Source organism: Felis catus, chromosome F1 (assembly GCF_018350175.1).
Source record: "Felis catus isolate Fca126 chromosome F1, F.catus_Fca126_mat1.0, whole genome shotgun sequence".
NCBI lineage: Eukaryota > Metazoa > Chordata > Mammalia > Carnivora > Felidae > Felis > Felis catus.
Genome location: NC_058384.1, coordinates 42,035,003 through 42,051,459, shown reverse-complemented (window position 1 = coordinate 42,051,459; position 16,457 = coordinate 42,035,003). Strand labels below are relative to the sequence as shown.

The 16,457-nt window shown below is 48.3% G+C and overlaps 1 protein-coding gene across 12 annotated transcripts in view; it reads right to left on the bottom strand.

The window, feature by feature from the left end:
- Window positions 1–4,200: 4,200 nt before the first annotated feature.
- Window positions 4,201–16,457, bottom strand: part of ATP2B4 (ATPase plasma membrane Ca2+ transporting 4) — a 98,327-nt gene continuing 86,070 nt past the window's right edge. For 8 of the 12 annotated variants that reach the window (XM_019822019.3, XM_006942883.5, XM_045049012.1 and 5 more), the window contains one exon: window positions 4,201–8,849. In XM_019822019.3, coding sequence (XP_019677578.1) covers window positions 8,535–8,849 — 315 coding nt within the window. In that variant the 3' untranslated portion in view covers window positions 4,201–8,534. Of the gene's footprint in view, window positions 8,850–13,584; window positions 13,766–16,457 lie in introns of all 12 variants that reach the window. The other 4 variants (XM_045049015.1, XM_003999387.6, XM_006942884.5 and 1 more) reach the window with 2 other exon arrangements.

Sequence of the window (16,457 nt, the reverse complement as noted above, 5' to 3'; positions counted from 1 at the left end):
TTTCCTCCTCGTATCGCCCTAATTCACTCTCTGACTGCCTTCACATCTTCACAAACGTCCATTCCACAGAAGGGCAACCCTCGTGCCCCATGCGCTCCCCATTTCCCTTACACTTCACCCTTCTCCCTGGCCCTTGTCACCATGTGACGTGCTATGCATTTGCTTCTTTGTCTCCCCTCTGTGAGACAAAATTCAGAGAGCAGGGACTTTGTTTCCTTCCCTGTCGTGTCCCCGGTGCCTACAACGGTGCCTGGCACAGTGTGTGCGTGTTGAATGAATGAGCGGACCAGCGTCCAAGGCTGGGGAGGAGACGAGACCATTAAAAAAATGACAGGCCTCTTGCCGATCTTAGCTAGTTTGGTGCTAGGCTTTATTTAATTAAGAAAAGAAACAGATTTCCTGTATGTTAAGGGCTGCGGAGCAATTTGTCTTTGTTGTCGGTATAAGTGGCTGAGCCCCGGGTGGAGCCTGCCCGTGCACGTCCCGGTATGCACCAACGTCCAATGCACGCACGATAATGCTACATTCCAGGGGAGATCAAGCAATGAAAGAGAAATGCCTCTTAGGCCTTCTCCAATGGCTATTAATAGCCATTTTTGACACTGGACTGAACATGGAAAGAGTGTCGGAGTTGAGGAGACCCTCAGGTCACGCAACAAATTAGCAGCAGAGTCAGGGTTATATCCTCGGCCTTCCCATTCCCCGGCCGGCCCTCGCCACCGTGGCTTCAAAGAGACAGCTTGTGACTTTATGCCATTCCGCTGGGTTAGATCTCTGCATCCCCAGACTACTGCTGTTTCCACAACAAATTCCAAGGGTGAATCAGCGAGGTCACAATCTCAGCAGGATGGACCACAATCAGTAAGTTTTACTCTAATGCATGTGTGTTGATGTTGGTAAGTGTAACGGGAGCCAATCAAGACAGGATGCAAATTAGGCTTGCTGGTGTATTTAATCACACAAAACTTGTGTCCCCCGTGTTTGGATCGTTTCAGTGTGCTAGTGGGGGGCCTCAGAGAGGACTGGTCCACAGTACCCTTGGGGCAATTTTTTTTAACAATATTTTTTTAACATTTATTTATTTATGAGAGACAGAGCGAGACAGACCATGGGTGGGGGTGGGGGTGGGGTTGCAGAGAGAGAGAGGGAGACACAGAATCCGAAGCAGGCTCCAGGCTCCGAGCTGTCAGCACAGAGCCTGACGCGGGGCTTGAACTCATGGACCGCGAGACCATGACCTGAGCTGGGGTCAGGCGCTTAACCGACTGAGCCACCCAGATGCCCTCCCCCCTTGCCCCTCTTAGGGCAACTTTTTAAAGCTACCACTGACCTAGAAGCCAAATACCTTAAAAAAAAAAAAAAAAGGCTACTTGTGTTGAACACCTGTGGGCTCTGAATTATCTCTGAGGAATCCCTTTCGGATCTTCAAAGGGTAACCTGAAAATCATTGATGTAGCTCAACTGAACCCTTGTTGAGGTGGAGAATCAAGCCCCTCAAGCAGCGGAGTGTGGGGCGCCAGTCTCTTGCCTTCAGGGCTGCCCACACGTCAGGATCCGACTCCACCTCTCGAATTTCTCTGTTTCAGATTCTCCGCCAGAGGGTGAGCAGACAAGATTCAAACCCCTTCTCTCTCCTACCTGAAGAGCAGCAGTTTCAGCTCAAAGGTTCGGCAGGAAGACGTGGGGATTCTTGACGCAGACGAAGGGCTTTGGAGGACCACAGGTGTATTTGTTCTCCCTGTCACAGGTGCTGAAGGCCACTGTGGGTCCCCAGCCCTGCCTTCCCCGGCCTCACTTCCTCTTTCAAGTCAGTTTTCATGTGTATTTGCTTTCAATCAGGCCCAGCCATGAGGATCTCGAGTTCTAAGACACAGATCGGTCGTTCACGGTAGTGTTCCTGGGTCCAGCACGCAAAAAAAACTATCACCCAACGAATGTGCCATGTCTGGAGGATGGTCCATGTAACGGAGGATGGCCTCTATTACAGGGGACATCAGAGAAACCAAATGTTGGCTGACCCTGAACTCAGGGGCCAGGTCTGTCCAAGAGCAGAGATGGATACACCTGGGTCTGAGTATGAAGGCTCCGACTACTCGGGACGGTTCAAGGGGCTCCCCTGTTCAGACTGTGTGAGCAGAGGCCAAGCTTCTGATGGCAATTTGGCTTTTCCAATATGCGGACCACTTAAATTCTCATTGGAGGCGTCCAGTGGCCTTCTGGTTTTGACACCAGCCTCTGAGGAGATGGCAGAGGCAGGCCGTTCCGAAGAGGCCACTCCCTTCTATGTGTGTGTCTTCTGAGGACAAGGATTAATCCCACGTCAGCATACGGGCAGGCCCAGGATGCAGAAGCCACTCCCTTTCACGGCTAAAAGTATTACAGTCCAAGGGTCTAGCAGGTTGTTATCGCTCATGGCTTAGGTTCATGTTGGCGACAAATGAACAGAAATGGCACCGCAAACATAGGAACATGTTGACGTGTTTTGTTTATATCCGGGTTTCCAGATTTATCTGCCGGTAAAGGACGTGCCATTTCCACCTTCCTTCATGCTTGCAGTAACATGAAGGCCATGCCCTAACGGAGCCAGGTCAGGGGCTGGTAACGAGTTCGCTGGTCCCCAATGACTGATCTTTGGATTTGCCACAGATCAAGTCAGGGGGTTGGCCAGCTATGTGTGTGTACCTGGGAGGGGACCAGTGAGTCTTGGTGGAGAGCTTCCAACAAAGCCAGTGACCACAGGGAGAGCATATGATGGCTGAGAAAGGCTCGCAAACCATTATTAAAGACCATATACCACATAGAAGGCCGTAAACCATATATAAAGGCAGAGAAATTGTGCTTCTAGAACTGGGGGCGGGGGAAAAAATGGAAGAAATGAGCACACTCTTTTTCTTTTGTATAGTAACTCAGGCCCAAGGAGCTGAGCTGGTTTTATTCTCTATTAAAACAATGCCTCAGGGTTGTTCGTCTCTGCCAGAGAGCTGCTTTGAAGCTCATGCCTCTCCAGGCCTTACTTACCACACGCTGGGGTTAGGAGGTGAAAATGAGAAAGACCCAGTTTGGCACGGCGGAGGCACAGATCTCAGGTCCAGCCGAGACAAGGTGAGAGTGAGGGGAGACACAGGGCGGAGCCTTAGAAAGGACTCAAGGTGTGTGTGTACGTGTCTGTGTGTTTTGCATCCCTTTCTAGCAAAGGTAACGAACGGGGAGGGAATCTGTAATGGGAAAAAAAGAAACTGGGTTGTTTTGCGAATGGTTTCTGTTATCAGACAAGGCCTAGCCCCCTGTTAGTTATTACTCGTTTGTTTTGTTTTTTCTCCCCTAGCCCGTTTTAAAGACCCGAAACAGGCAGGGCGCCTGTGCCTATGGAGGGCAACCGGGGACAGGCAGAGAAGTAGGGACAAGACTTCTCATTACAGAAGCCGGCTTCATTCAGGGCTGGCTCCTCCTTTCAGAAGCAGCCTGTTCAAACAGCCAGGAGAGTTTGGGTTGTCCTTCCCTATCATACTTTCCCTAAAGGACCCTGGGGAGCCGACAAAGTCCTTTCCTCTCTTTGATGTGTCCAGAGAGAGCTGTGGAACTTGATTGGGCGCCTGGATGAAAGGCGCAGGGAGTTAGGAGTTCTGAAATACTGAAGCTCAGAGCCCAAGTGAGCTGCCACGGAGCTGTTTTGGCCCAAACGTGGGGCCTAATCAGTCATGCTAGAGACTCACGGAACACGGGACAATTAGCAGAACAGAACAGAAACCTTGGGAAGGGAGGGACTGGAGAACCCGAGGCAAGGTAGGCAAAAAAGTGCTAATATCAGGGGAATGAATTTTTCCAAAGGGCATTTCATTAAAAAAAAAAAAAAAAAAAAAAAAAGGATAAAGGCAAAGAAAAAAAGAAAGGACTGCCACGCCGGACTCTCAATCCTTCCAAATCTCCTTTCTCAAAAGCTCTAGCTTTGCAGCGCCACCAACTGTGGATTCTGCCCGAAGCAAGGGGAGCAAAGCTCGTACCTTCGGCGCAGGGGTCCAGCAAGCGGGGCCACGAGTCACCAGAGGGACGTGCTGGCAGAGAAGCATGTCAGGGTCCAGTGACAAGCTGAGCTCCGGGCTTGCACGGATGGGTTCCTGATGTGACGGTGGCAGGTTCCCCTTCCCACGGACCCCCGGTGACACGACCCCCCCCAGCGGAGACACATTGAGGACAGCGCAGTTACAGGTGGGCATGGGTTTTTATTTTCAGTGCACGGCAGTACTGATTCTCATCAGCAACAAGCTTTATTGGTTCCAAAAAATATATATATATCCCTTTTTCTCCCCCGTCTTTTAAAACTCCTCTTCTTCCCGTCTCAGTGGACAGCATATTTGAATTTCAGATTTGCCGGTTTACGGCATTTTTTTTTTCCTTTAAGAACCATATAAATACATGCAAAACGTTGTACAGAGAACTTCAATAATATCGGAACGCAAATACAGATCGGGTGCACTGTTTGGCTGAACTGCGAATTATGGTAACACACACTGGGGCGCACACTGCTGCTTGGCTGTCGCCATGTTTGTTGATGGCATGCAGACCACACTAGTCAATCTTTTGTTTTGTTTGTTTTTCTTTTTTATACAAAAATACCAGTGCTTGTTATACTAATTACTGAAAAAAAGAAGAAGAACAGAAAAAAAGAGACGAAGAAACTCAAAGTTCCTATCTGCGTGCTGATCGGAAAAGAACAACGTAGATAGATTTGTTGGCACATATATATGGCATATTCACATATGGCATATATACATATGGGGAGCAAATCTGAACCAAAGGCCAGTTCGGTCACGGGGAGCTCACTTCCCTCCGTCTCTCCTCGTCAAGAGGAAAGGGGACAGCAGGCCTAACAGCAGGGCTGGGAAGGCAGAGCACTGGCACTGAGCTAAATGGAAGGGCGTCTGGTCTATTCTGAGGAAAAGGCTGGAATGGCTTCAGAATAGCAGGCATTTACAAGTGCCTCATCCCCACCGCTGCAGCGGGTGGTCCCTAGATACGGAAAGTGAGGAAGTGTGCACTTTGTGATGGTATCCCAGGCTGCTTCAATCGTTAGGCAAAAGAAAGCAGGAAAGAAAGGAGGTGAGGCATTTAGAGGTTGCAGGACACATGCGAGCTTGCCACACCCCCCCCGGGTTTTCGGCAGCGAGGTCAACGCTCAGATATAACGGTGCAAACTCTCCCCTCTGACGTTCAAGTGGAGGAAGAAACCTAGACCCTAAAGAACCCACAAGCGTCAGAAGGATTGCTCGGTGGTCTAACACCTTTAGGGATGGGGGAGTCACTTCAGAGGGCACCTATGGGAAGGACCTAGCCCCAAGATTACCACCCGGGGTTAGAACCAGCCTTTGATTTTTCCACTTAGAAATCTATCCCCCGTCTAATATATTGCACACAACATTTCTAGGGGAGGGGAAGTCCCAAATCAGATCCTTGCACAAAGACTCATTAAGGGAAAACTCCTGGGACAACAGGAGGTGAAAGAACCATAAAAAATGCAACCCCCAAATCAGAGCATCCTTGCAGCTCGAGAGATATTCGTGTTGTGGGTACCACTCTGCCAGCTACCCATCAAGAAACGAAATCCAACCAAGGCCCCTGATCTTAATTCACCAGTCACTAAAAAGCCTGGCACCCATCTCCATGGGGGACATACCCTCATTTTCTGCTGGCTATCCCTTCTTGCTGGATGCTTTCCTTCCCATTCACAGTCTGCTGCCCATTTTTCTAGGTTCATCTAGGATAGTAATTTCCCCTTCTCCCCATCAGACCCTTTTCAGATCTAAAGCACCATATTGGGGGAAAGCTTTAGTAACTTGTGCCATATTGACTCACTGCCAGTTGGATCACTAAAACTGAATAGAAAAAAAACTTATATAAAAAACATATGCACATAAACACTTAAACTTACTCAATTCCATATCAACAAAATTTATATTAAAAAAGTCTAGAACCCAACAAATTTTTTTTTCCCTAAGTATAAAGATGGCTGTTTGGAGAAAGGAAGTACGGTGCATTGGTTTTCAAACCAATTACAAATATACTAAGTCACCTGTCATGTCAAACAGCTGGTTATATGCTCCTGCCACAGGGTAACATGACAGCACTTAATTTCGAATCCTTTAAACAAAATACATATGGCTGACTCAAAAATATCAGTTTCTGATCTAAAGAAAACTATATTTTTTGCATAATATTTCTCTATTTTTTTTCTCTCCTACCACGGAAACTAGAATACACACAAAAACCATTGAGCTTAAACAAGTAGACACAAGCTCTCAAGAGTAACCTGTCAGGCACCATGAGAGTCTTTTGGGAGCAGGAATGGTAAAATAGCCTCCAAAGTTTGTTATTGGCTTGTTTCTCAAACTGATCTGAGGTAATAAAAGACTTGACAGAACGAAATCTTCCAATGTACTTAATAAATATGTATGTGCACACCTAACACCTTGGGTGAGCTGTTTTGTCCCCACAGGAGTATTTAAGACAGAGAAAAGATTGCTGAAGCACGTGACCCTTATAAAACCCGAATCAAATTTGGTGGGTTGCGTAGGAGTGGGGATGGGTAGGGGGTATTGTTTCCTTGCTCTTTCTACCTCGGACAGCCCAGATGGAAGGGGTAAGGGAGGAGGGATCTAGAAGAGAAGGCCAGAGAGCATAGGTTCAGGCCACCTTCCCGTCACAAGGGGACATTTGGCAGTTCATAAGAGCCTCGAGCCCTACTCCCTACTCCCATCACTCTTGAAAGAGGGGGACAGGCCTCATTTATTTAATGGGAACCGGTAGACATGCACAGAGGAGCTGATGTCCACATCAGCAGGGATAAAAATGAAGCTCCTGCAAATGTGGCTCCACCTTGTCCCATTAAGGAACACTTAAAAAAAAAATCTCCTGGCAAAGTCCCCAACTCCTGAGAGGCAGGGAGGAAGGGGATGCTTTGGGCAGTGTTCAGGGAGAGAAGGCACCGGGCTTTACAGTCGAGCACATTCTGGGGAGGGCCTTGAGTGGGTCATGTGGGAGAAAGGGAGGGAGGAAGGAGAGAATTTCAGGGTGGGTCTTTTGCTCCTTCAAGTCAGCAAAATGTCACTGGAGTCCACTTGGGATGTGTATTTTCAAAAGCAGAATATTTGAGAAAGGTTGGGACCTGTTCAGAGACCAGACGAGTTAGGGGCCACGAAAGAGCAGAACAAGAAAGATGAAGGATATGTCAAAGCTGGTACTTGGGCACCTAACCTCAGAGTGTCTGGTTTTCTCGGACGAAGGGTTTCTCTGATCCTGTTAGGATGGCCCTTTGGCCTCTCCCAAGGCTTCTCAGTACTCACTTCCCCAACAATCAGGTCCTGTCCTAGAAGAGCCTTGGCAGAAGGCCTTGAAAGCGGTAGTGGTCAACCCAAGGAGGATTGCACAAGAGTTGGCTTTGATGGTCTGTCTTGTCCTAGAACTTCCAGCTGTTGGTCCTCAATATCCAAGTCCACTTAGGAGGCAGGGCCGGTCTCAATTAATTCCTCTGCTACCACTTTGGGAATAGGAGAACAATCAGGCTTATGGTAAAAATTGCATACCAAACATATGAAAGCTTCATGGTCAAGGCTGAGCTCCCTGGCACTTAGAAATGATACACACCTGACAAGATGGCAGTTTAGAAGTGGAAGGTAACCTGACAACAACAGAAACACATTCTTACCAGCTCTCAATTGCTTCAAAAGGATCTTATTAGCAGAGAAACCTTTCCTCCTCTAAGACTAAAGCAAGGGTTCCACTGGGGCCAGAAGGGAGAATGGCCAAAGTTGACTCAATTCAGCCATGTCCTTTCCAATTTCTCAATCATCATGACAAAAAAAAAAAGAAAGAAAGAAAAAAGAAAAAGAAAAAAGAGAAAAGAAAAAGAAAAAGAAAAAAAGGGGGAAAAAAAAGAAAGAGTGAAAGTAAGGAAGACAATGGTCACAAAAGACCCAAAGAACCTTGGGGAGGTTTGACCAGAAGGGCAGAAAGAGCTAGAGGGCTTTAGGTGTAAGGTTTGAAAATGGGAAAGTCATTTTAAAAACAACCACTCTATAAGATGATTCTATACATTCCATTCCTATCTCAACACATCTCGTTTGGGGATATTTTATCTCTCTGAACCCTCAACCTCGCTTATAAATGGCACAGACTCATAGGGTAAAATCCAGAAGTCAGGAGTTGATGACATATGTATATATACCGGGAAGAGTCTGGGTTGGGGTAGATGCCAAGAGGATTGTCATCATTTCTTTACACATGACAACTGATACACCCAAGGGGTAGATTCTACCATTCGTTACCTGCCTGGGGTTTGACTGCGTCCTGCTACAAACCCCAACTCAAGTTTAAGTTGAAATCCTTGTTGGTCTGTACTCTTGCCTCTTCATGGTCAGGTGGGGGTTCACACATACTTGGGAGCAGCTGACATGACAGTGAAAAGTCCCATCGTCACCTTAGAGATGGGACAGATGAGAAAGGAAATGGGGAAAGCGGGGACGGGAGCCAGAGAATGAAGTTCAAACTGATGTCTCCAGGCTGTGTAGAGGGCTGTCCGCATGGGAGGCAACGATGTGCACTTGGCTGCAGTCCACCGCATTGTTGTTCTTGTTGGCATATGGGGTGACCTCACCATCCAACAGGAGCACCCTAGTCCCAGCCTTAGGAGCCTGTTCGAGATCTTCCTCCTCATGCTCATCCAGGAGTGGTGTTCGTGGCACCTCCTCATCTATGGCGAATTCAGGGTGGGTCATGAAGTTGTGGATGGAGTTTTGGTTCTTGGGTTTCTGAATGCTTTCGTGGAGGGAACTATGGAACGCTTTGACCACTTTGATCTATACCAGGGGAAGGAAAAGGAGGACGAGAAAACACGAAGGTGAGAATTGGCCAGTAGAACAAAGAACTCGTGGTTGGAGGAGAGAAACAAAACCCAAACTACAAGACACTACTGCTCAACAATCAAAATCAAACACATAAGAAATCACGGAACACCAGGAACATCAACTTCCAAGCACGGGGTTGGGGTGGGGTGAGTGATGGCAAACAACTGAATATTTCAAAAGCTGCATTAAAATAAAAAGAAAGAAAGAAAGAAAGAAAGAAAAAAAAAAAAAGGTAGAGAACCCAAAGCAAAGTTAGCGTTCCCAAACAATCCATTCTTCAAACGAAACAGAAAACAAAGATTCATTAGTTCTTCTGGATGGAAGGCAAGGGCATTGGAACTAGGTGCAAATTAATAGCCAAACTTAAAAGATGATTCAGACACGTGGCTTTCTGTGTTGAGGCCAAACATTTTGCGAACGTGGAACGGAAAAATCACACACCGACGTTTAGTTATCTGCTTAAACCCCTTAAAGAGCCAAACACATAGAGGATATACTTTGGGTGATAAGTGACCATGGATACCGTGCAGCAAGGCAGACAAAACAATCTTCGTTTGTGTTGGCAGCATGCAAGAAATTGAGGCTCTCCAGCTTAATAGTTGCTCTGTCAGGGAACATGCATACGCTTATATCCTGCCACCTCAACCATGTCCCCTTCCCCCAAAGAAAGCAGAACTCCACCGTTCAGGCCCTCCCCTGGCAGATGGGGAGGAAATACGGGTATCAGAAGATGCCTTCCTTCTGACTACTGACAGAAGAGGTGGCCTGCGTGATTCAGACGCGTGTCGTGTCTCTGATGCACAGCACCTGTGCCGGGCCTTGTGGCTCTGTCCAGCCGTTTGTAAGTTGGAAGAGGAGCACGATCTTAGGCGGAGAAGGGAGAGGATGGGACCAGGAGACAAGGCACCCAACCCGGGAGGCCGTGCTACAGACAATTTGCAGTTTTAACGGGCAGAGGGAACCGCACTGTCCTAGAAGGGTCAAGGTCTTTTTTTCTACCGCACAAAAAGGGAAGGGATTCAGTCAACTTAGAGAAGAGAGAAAAATAAACAACTGATTCCCATGACCACCTTGCGCCTTGTCCACAGGCACTAGCTCTTTTGGCGGCCTGCTTTTCTGAACCGTAGGCCTCTCTCAAGTATGGTTTAGAACCTGGGTTAGTAGAACTGGGGTAGGGGCAGGAGGTTGGATCCCGAGAGGTTGGAGGGAGAGGCTGGGGGGGGGGGGGGAAGAGACGGTGGTGGTAGGGCAGTTTTAGTTGTTGGGAGGTGGCTGACTCTAGTCTCGTCCCAAAATTGTTTCATCAGAAAAGAAATGGGGGCAATGCGGGAGAAACTGCTGTGTGGGGGAGGGGCAGGGCGAGGAATGATGAATGTTGGCGTAAGGCACCTCTTCCACCCCTCTGCTGTCGCAGCAGAGAACGTGTCCCTGGAGAAGAATGTGCACACAGCAGAGACACAAAGAGTCAGGCCGTGCTTTCGGTCATTGTATAGAACCTTTAAGACGAACGCGCCAGGAGGATCCACTAACGTTGTGTCTTGGCCAGCCGAGGCTTTCCTCCACCCCACAACAGCACGGCAGGACCCCCCCGGGACTGAGGGTGCTCAGAGCTTAGAAGGCAAAGGACTCTCTGCCACTGGGTCGGGTCAGCTCAACGCTTCCGCCAAGAAGAAGCAAGGAACCTGGGCACACGTTCACCACGCTGAACGGAAAGTAAGGACCTACTTTTCCACCCTGCTAGGACTTTTAGTGACCACTGACGGGTGAATTTTACCTGTCATGTGCTCTTTGCTCCAGATCTAGGTCAGATCACATGGAACAGAGGCTCAAGAGGTGGGTTCAAAGCCATGTCACCCCCCTGTAGGAGTGATGGCATGGCCCACGCTTTCCACCTGCTCTTGAGATTTCAAAGTGTTTAACAAGTGCTGCTGAAGAACAGGTACCTTTATACCACCAGTTGCTTCTCTTCAATATCAGTGATTTTCAAACTTCCTGCTTCTATTTTTTTTTTTAAGCCACTGAATGCTTAATGAAAACAACTCTGTGTGAAGTCCAATACAGAAAACAGATTTTTAAAAACGGGGGTTGGAGTCAGGGTCTGGAGCCCTGTTTTCTGGCTTTTCCTCTCACCTGTTGGGGTGATCAATAACATTGTTACAGGTAAACAGTAAGGGAAATAAAAGTGAATTGGAATGGGTAGATGGAAAAATAGGGATGATTTCTTCTTTGGGGGAGCAAGGAACAGTCATCCGGCTAGACTGCAGGGCTTCTAGAATCTAAAGGGAAACCAGCATCCTGCATAAAGAGCTCAAAGGAAGAGGGGTCAGGGAGCTAGGTGGCACCATCTAGTGGCCTGGTGGCAGAGAGAAGGGAGAAGGGTGCCAGAATGCTCCTCGGCTCCAGCACTGGCCTCAGAGAGTATGTAACACAATCACACAGATACATCATCACCAATCCACCCCAAGCAGAGGTGGGATCCTCCTTTCTTGATGTCTGGTGCGTGAGCCGTGTACGGGGAGCAAGACATAGCTGGTGAAGAGGGTGCTGTGAAAGCCATTGACACTCTCCCCTCGGCCAATCAGCCCTTCCTTCCCCAGTTTTCATCTCTCGAAACCGCTGGGAAATGACACTTCTGTGGCCCCTGTCCTATGGGTGGAGTCACGGATTGAAGGGTAACTCTTTCTCATGTCTTAGGAGTCCCAACCAGGCTGGACTTTCCATTAGGTATGAGGGTTAAGGGCCACTCTCTGGAGCTCTATGAAGGGGCAGATGAAGACTCCATTTCTTCAGCTATATTCTACAGTTTTCTGTTCTCTTTTCAGAAACCAGGGGGAAGAGAAGGGAGTAGGGCTTTCCTATAGAGGGAAATCTTAAAGATTTATCTACAGAAAGTTAGATAAATAACTGAATTCACTTAGAGATCTGGAATGGGGAAGGGGGTCTTCAAATGCGTGACTATTTCTTCTAGGATGGCCAAGTAAGAAGGCACAGCTGGAGAAAGAGCAGGCGTGGCTGTGTCTCTTGACTGATTTTCTGTCTTTGAGGGTGTGGACCACACCTTCTACCGGCAACTCCCTAAGAGCCCAATGGGCTCTGTCTTCTGCTTAGTCTCTTTCTACCTTCACATCAAGGTAGATTTCTACCTTCACCTGCCACTAACCCTTCCAAAAAGAAGGGCATAATTAAAAAAGAACAGATGCTAGTTAGAAGGACAGGGAAAAACTAGATGAAAAAAGGAAATAAGAGAGGAATGTGGAAGGACCAGAGAGAGAAGGGTAGGACTTATTTTGTTCTTTGACTGCTTTGGGGCCTAGGAAATATGTATCTATAGAAATACGTATCTGTAGAAAACCCCACCTCCTATATGTCACCCCAGAACCCTTAGAGTTGGCTGAAAAGACAACAAATAATCTAAGTCTGGTCAACCTGCACAGGTCACAAACACGTGAACCATAGACAATGCAACTGTTCTTTCTTTACCTCCCTGCTCCAGGTTGGAAGTGGGGGAGAAAGAGATAAATAAAACACTCAACTATCTGAAGCTCACAATAAACTTCATACACAGAGGCTCCTTCCCCACCAAGTACCTTGCACTATCAGCAAAGAGCCTTCTCTCACCTCTCTGTGTCCCCTTGGGGGAAGGTAAAGTGACCAGGAACAGGAAGGCAAAAGCATTAGCAAGAATCCAGTAATCTACCGAAGGGAACACCAGATCTTAGGTTAAACACTGGCAGCATTCCAATTGACAGTCTGGCTGCGAAAGGGGTTCCTAAAACCTTATACGCACAATAAAACGCGGAGGGCTGGCTACGGCCGACACAATCAAACTAGAGGAAAGGAAAAGCAAACAAAAACAAAACAAAGCAAAAGCTGCTCTTCAGAGATTCCTTAAAAAAAAAAAAAAGTTGGAGTGAAGAAAAACATGTTATGTTGACCTTTGCCTATACATTTCTCCCGCCCACATGTGAATTCAATTGGTTTAAAGTCCCTGAAAAGTGAAACCGTAGGGACACTTAGCCCTGTGCATGTGAACTGAACACCTTCTTTTCTTCACACTCAGCTACTCTATGCCAGTATGACCAGCTCACGACAGAGAGGTAGCCTAAGGGACCGACTTCAACACTGGCTCAATTATGACAGATCTACTGGTAAGAAAACCCCATGGGAATGTAGCTCTCTTCGTACTCACTTTCAGGAGATCTGAAACTTGCCCCCAAATGAGGCGAGTGCAAGGTTTTCATTGGCCTAAGCTCACATCTAACCTTAGGAGATAAGGTTTAGATTCCAAGGAGCAGGAGGAGAGGAGAGGAACAACATATCCAAACAAAGCAGAACAAACAAACAAAAAACTAAAGGAAAGCAAAACAAACCAACACAAAACTCCAGGAAGAAACGAGCAATGCAGAGGAACAATCAGAAAACAGGATTATTGCCTTTAAAATGGCTATGGTTTAATAGTTTTTCAACACCAAAAAAAAGTAAATAAATAAAAGGGCACACAGCCTGGTTTGGGAGTGGGATTTCTGTCCCATTTTTCTTCCCTTAAGTCAAAGATCAAAGGGAAAAACCAAAAGGAAAAGATAACCACGGTTGGTTAAAGTGGATGCCACAGTTGGTTAAAGTGGATGCCACGTGCTCTCTTGTGGTCATTTTAGCAAATCATGCATCATAATAGACTGTCACTCACTGCCCAGAGTAGGAGGTGGAACAGCAGCAGGAACAGAAGTGGTGGGGGGAGATCTGACTGGCGCAACTGTTACATAGGATGAGCTAGGAACATGTTTTACATCAAGGTGTTGACCCATGGTCTGTCGCTTTAGGACTCCCTTAAAAGAGGCTCCCGTCTGGAATGTGTTAATTACGTCGATCTGCAAAGAATCAGAGAGTGAGACAGCTTTGCTCCACAGTCAGAGAGGGGTGAAGAAAGAGGCAGGGGGCGGGGGTCCTGGAGGGTCAGGGAAGGGGGGTGGAAAGTGCTGGGAAAGGGGGACAGGAGCCGGGGAAAAAGAGCGACATTCCCTCAGACACAAAGCGAGAGTGAGGAGAAGGGGGAAAACCGTTATTTGCATATTACACTTCATTTAAGGAACAATTTGCCGTGGAGTCCAAATACCCAGCCAGAATCCAGTCTTCTCTTCCCTTTTAGCCTCTGAAGGACACTTTAGGTGTGTGGGTGTCCAAATGTATCTAAAATGTAAAGGTACTTCTCCACCCCATGACTCCTGGCAGATAGTGACAGCTTATTCACTGTGCTGACCTGTCCTCTGAAAAAATAAGGCATGGAATTTAAGACACGAGGCAAAGCATAGATTACTGAATTTTGAGGCTCTGGAAGCTCTGAATCAATGAAATCGACGACCTGTTTTTGCAGGTTCTGCAGGAATCTAACTCCTGTGTTTAAAGCAAAAACAGAGGCATGGAGTAGCCCACACACAGGTGGCCGGGGTGGAAAGCCTCCCAGGCCACGACGGCTGGGCTCACCTGCTTCTGGGTTTCTTCTCTGGGACACCCTCTCCCGGGGCTGAAACGGACAGAGCCCCTGAGAAGGGAGCTGAGGAATCCAGCGGCCAGGCTCTTGAGGGAGAATGTTACTAGCTGCGGTCACACACTGGAGATAGATGCCTGGCAGAGGTCTGACAATGACTCAGTAGCCAGATCCAGGGAGGGGGAGGAAGCTGGCCGGTGGTGGTTAGTGGCTACAAGTCTAACGCACACAAGTGGCCTCTGGTGTTCTGTGTGCTACTTCTCAGAGACAGAGGTGAATTCACGCCATTTGGTTTCCAGCAACGGTCTTGGTCTGGGGCCTGGGGCAGACCTCCCGTCTTTACCCCTGACCCCGAGGTGACAAGGAACAAATCAAAAAGAATTCCTTTCTCCTTCAGGATCTGGCTGAATCATCTCAAAAATGCCCACAGGCTTAACACCAAGGGCTGGTTCCATTTATGTGAGTTCATTTCCCCAGGTGGGAAGGTGGGAGGGCAGGCACCTTATGAGTCCGACCGTTCTTCTTATTTTTAAAGCTTCCCGAGAAGCCGTGAAATGTTTAGGGCGCGTTTCTGGATTCAGACCAAAGCTTGAGCTAAACTATCATCCCTTCATCACCTTATATAGTTTTTAGTTCCAGGGGACTGAGGAGCCCAATCCCGTGGTAGGAAAGGGTTTGCACGTGGGGAGGACAGAGCTACGGTGCACACTCCTTCCTTAGTGCCTGTTAGTGTTACAAAGTCCCAACCTCCACAGTGAAAGTGGATCCCAGGGTTACCTTCCCAAGAGTCTAGCCCTTAAGTTTCCCAAGCTTCGGCTCTCTAGTGCTTTTGGGTCTCCCTAAACTAAAGGGACCAGGATGGGACAACAGCTGGGCAGCACCTGTCATCCCCCACGTGTGCCAATGAGAATGACAATGAGGACCAACAATCAGATGGCGGGGGTTTCGCTAGAGCCCTGCTGAGGCCGACCGGCTGATGCCAGGAGAGAGCGTCAGGTGTCTGTGACTCAGGTGAGCACAGCCAGGCCCATTTGCTTATGGGGTCAGGTGCACACCGCCAATGGCAGGGATTTGGTCATGGTGGCATCTTCGAGGGTTGCCTTTGCTGCCTAGGCTTTCATGCCATTCTGGCCCAGCTGCCTCAGGCCCCCCAGGGAGAGGCAGTTTCCTAAAAGCTATGCAGGCAGGGAACCGAGAGGTATAGAGTTGAGGGAATGGTAATCGGTAGTGGAGGGGAAGGAAGATCCATGATTCTCAGCCCCCCAGGACAGAAGTCTGGCAAGGGGCCAGGAGACGCTGGAACGAGGGAATCCCGGCTAAGAAAAAAAAAAAAATCACATAGGAGGAGGCAGTGACCCTGAAGGAGAGAAAAGCAGACAGGTTATTTTGAAAGGAGCAGACCTGCAGGAAAGCACCGGGCCTTAGAGACAGGAGCCAGTGGCCTGGAAGGGTGGGGGCGAGGGGCGGGGGGCTCGGTTTTGGCAGGTCCCGTGGGAATTTCCCTCTCTGGGAGGAGGAGCGCGAGGGAGGAGCCCCATGTTTCCCTACCTAGCCCTTCCTTCCCTTCCTTCCCATCTCCATCATTGTCTCGTCTGTGGGAGACAGGTTCCCAGCATATTCAGTTGTGAAGGTTCATTTGATCTCTCTTCCCCATGCACTAAGGAGGTGGGCTTGACTAGGGAACTTTCTAAACCATCTGCGAGGCTAATTTTAGAGAGTGAACTTGTTTCTGGGCTCTCCAGCCAACCAGCAGAGAGGAACAGGCCTGCTCTCTGGGGGTGGGAAATCTCAGGACTAGGACAATAGAGGCATATGGAGCAAGGACAGGGCGAGAGATAGGATGACCGGCCTAGACCAGCTCGCCCACCCAGGAGAAGGTGGGTTACAGTTGCTTCGTGGAAAGGGAGGGAACAAAAAGTTGCTGTAGGGCTTCATAGGTGGGGGGCTCAAGCAGCATCGAGGCCCATTTTACAAATTTCGAGAAGGGAAAAGGTTTGGGGAAATTATAGCTTCTTCCTTCTTGGGAAGCAAGTCTGAATCCTGCAAAAGATGCTTCGGCAGTGAAAGACTGTTGT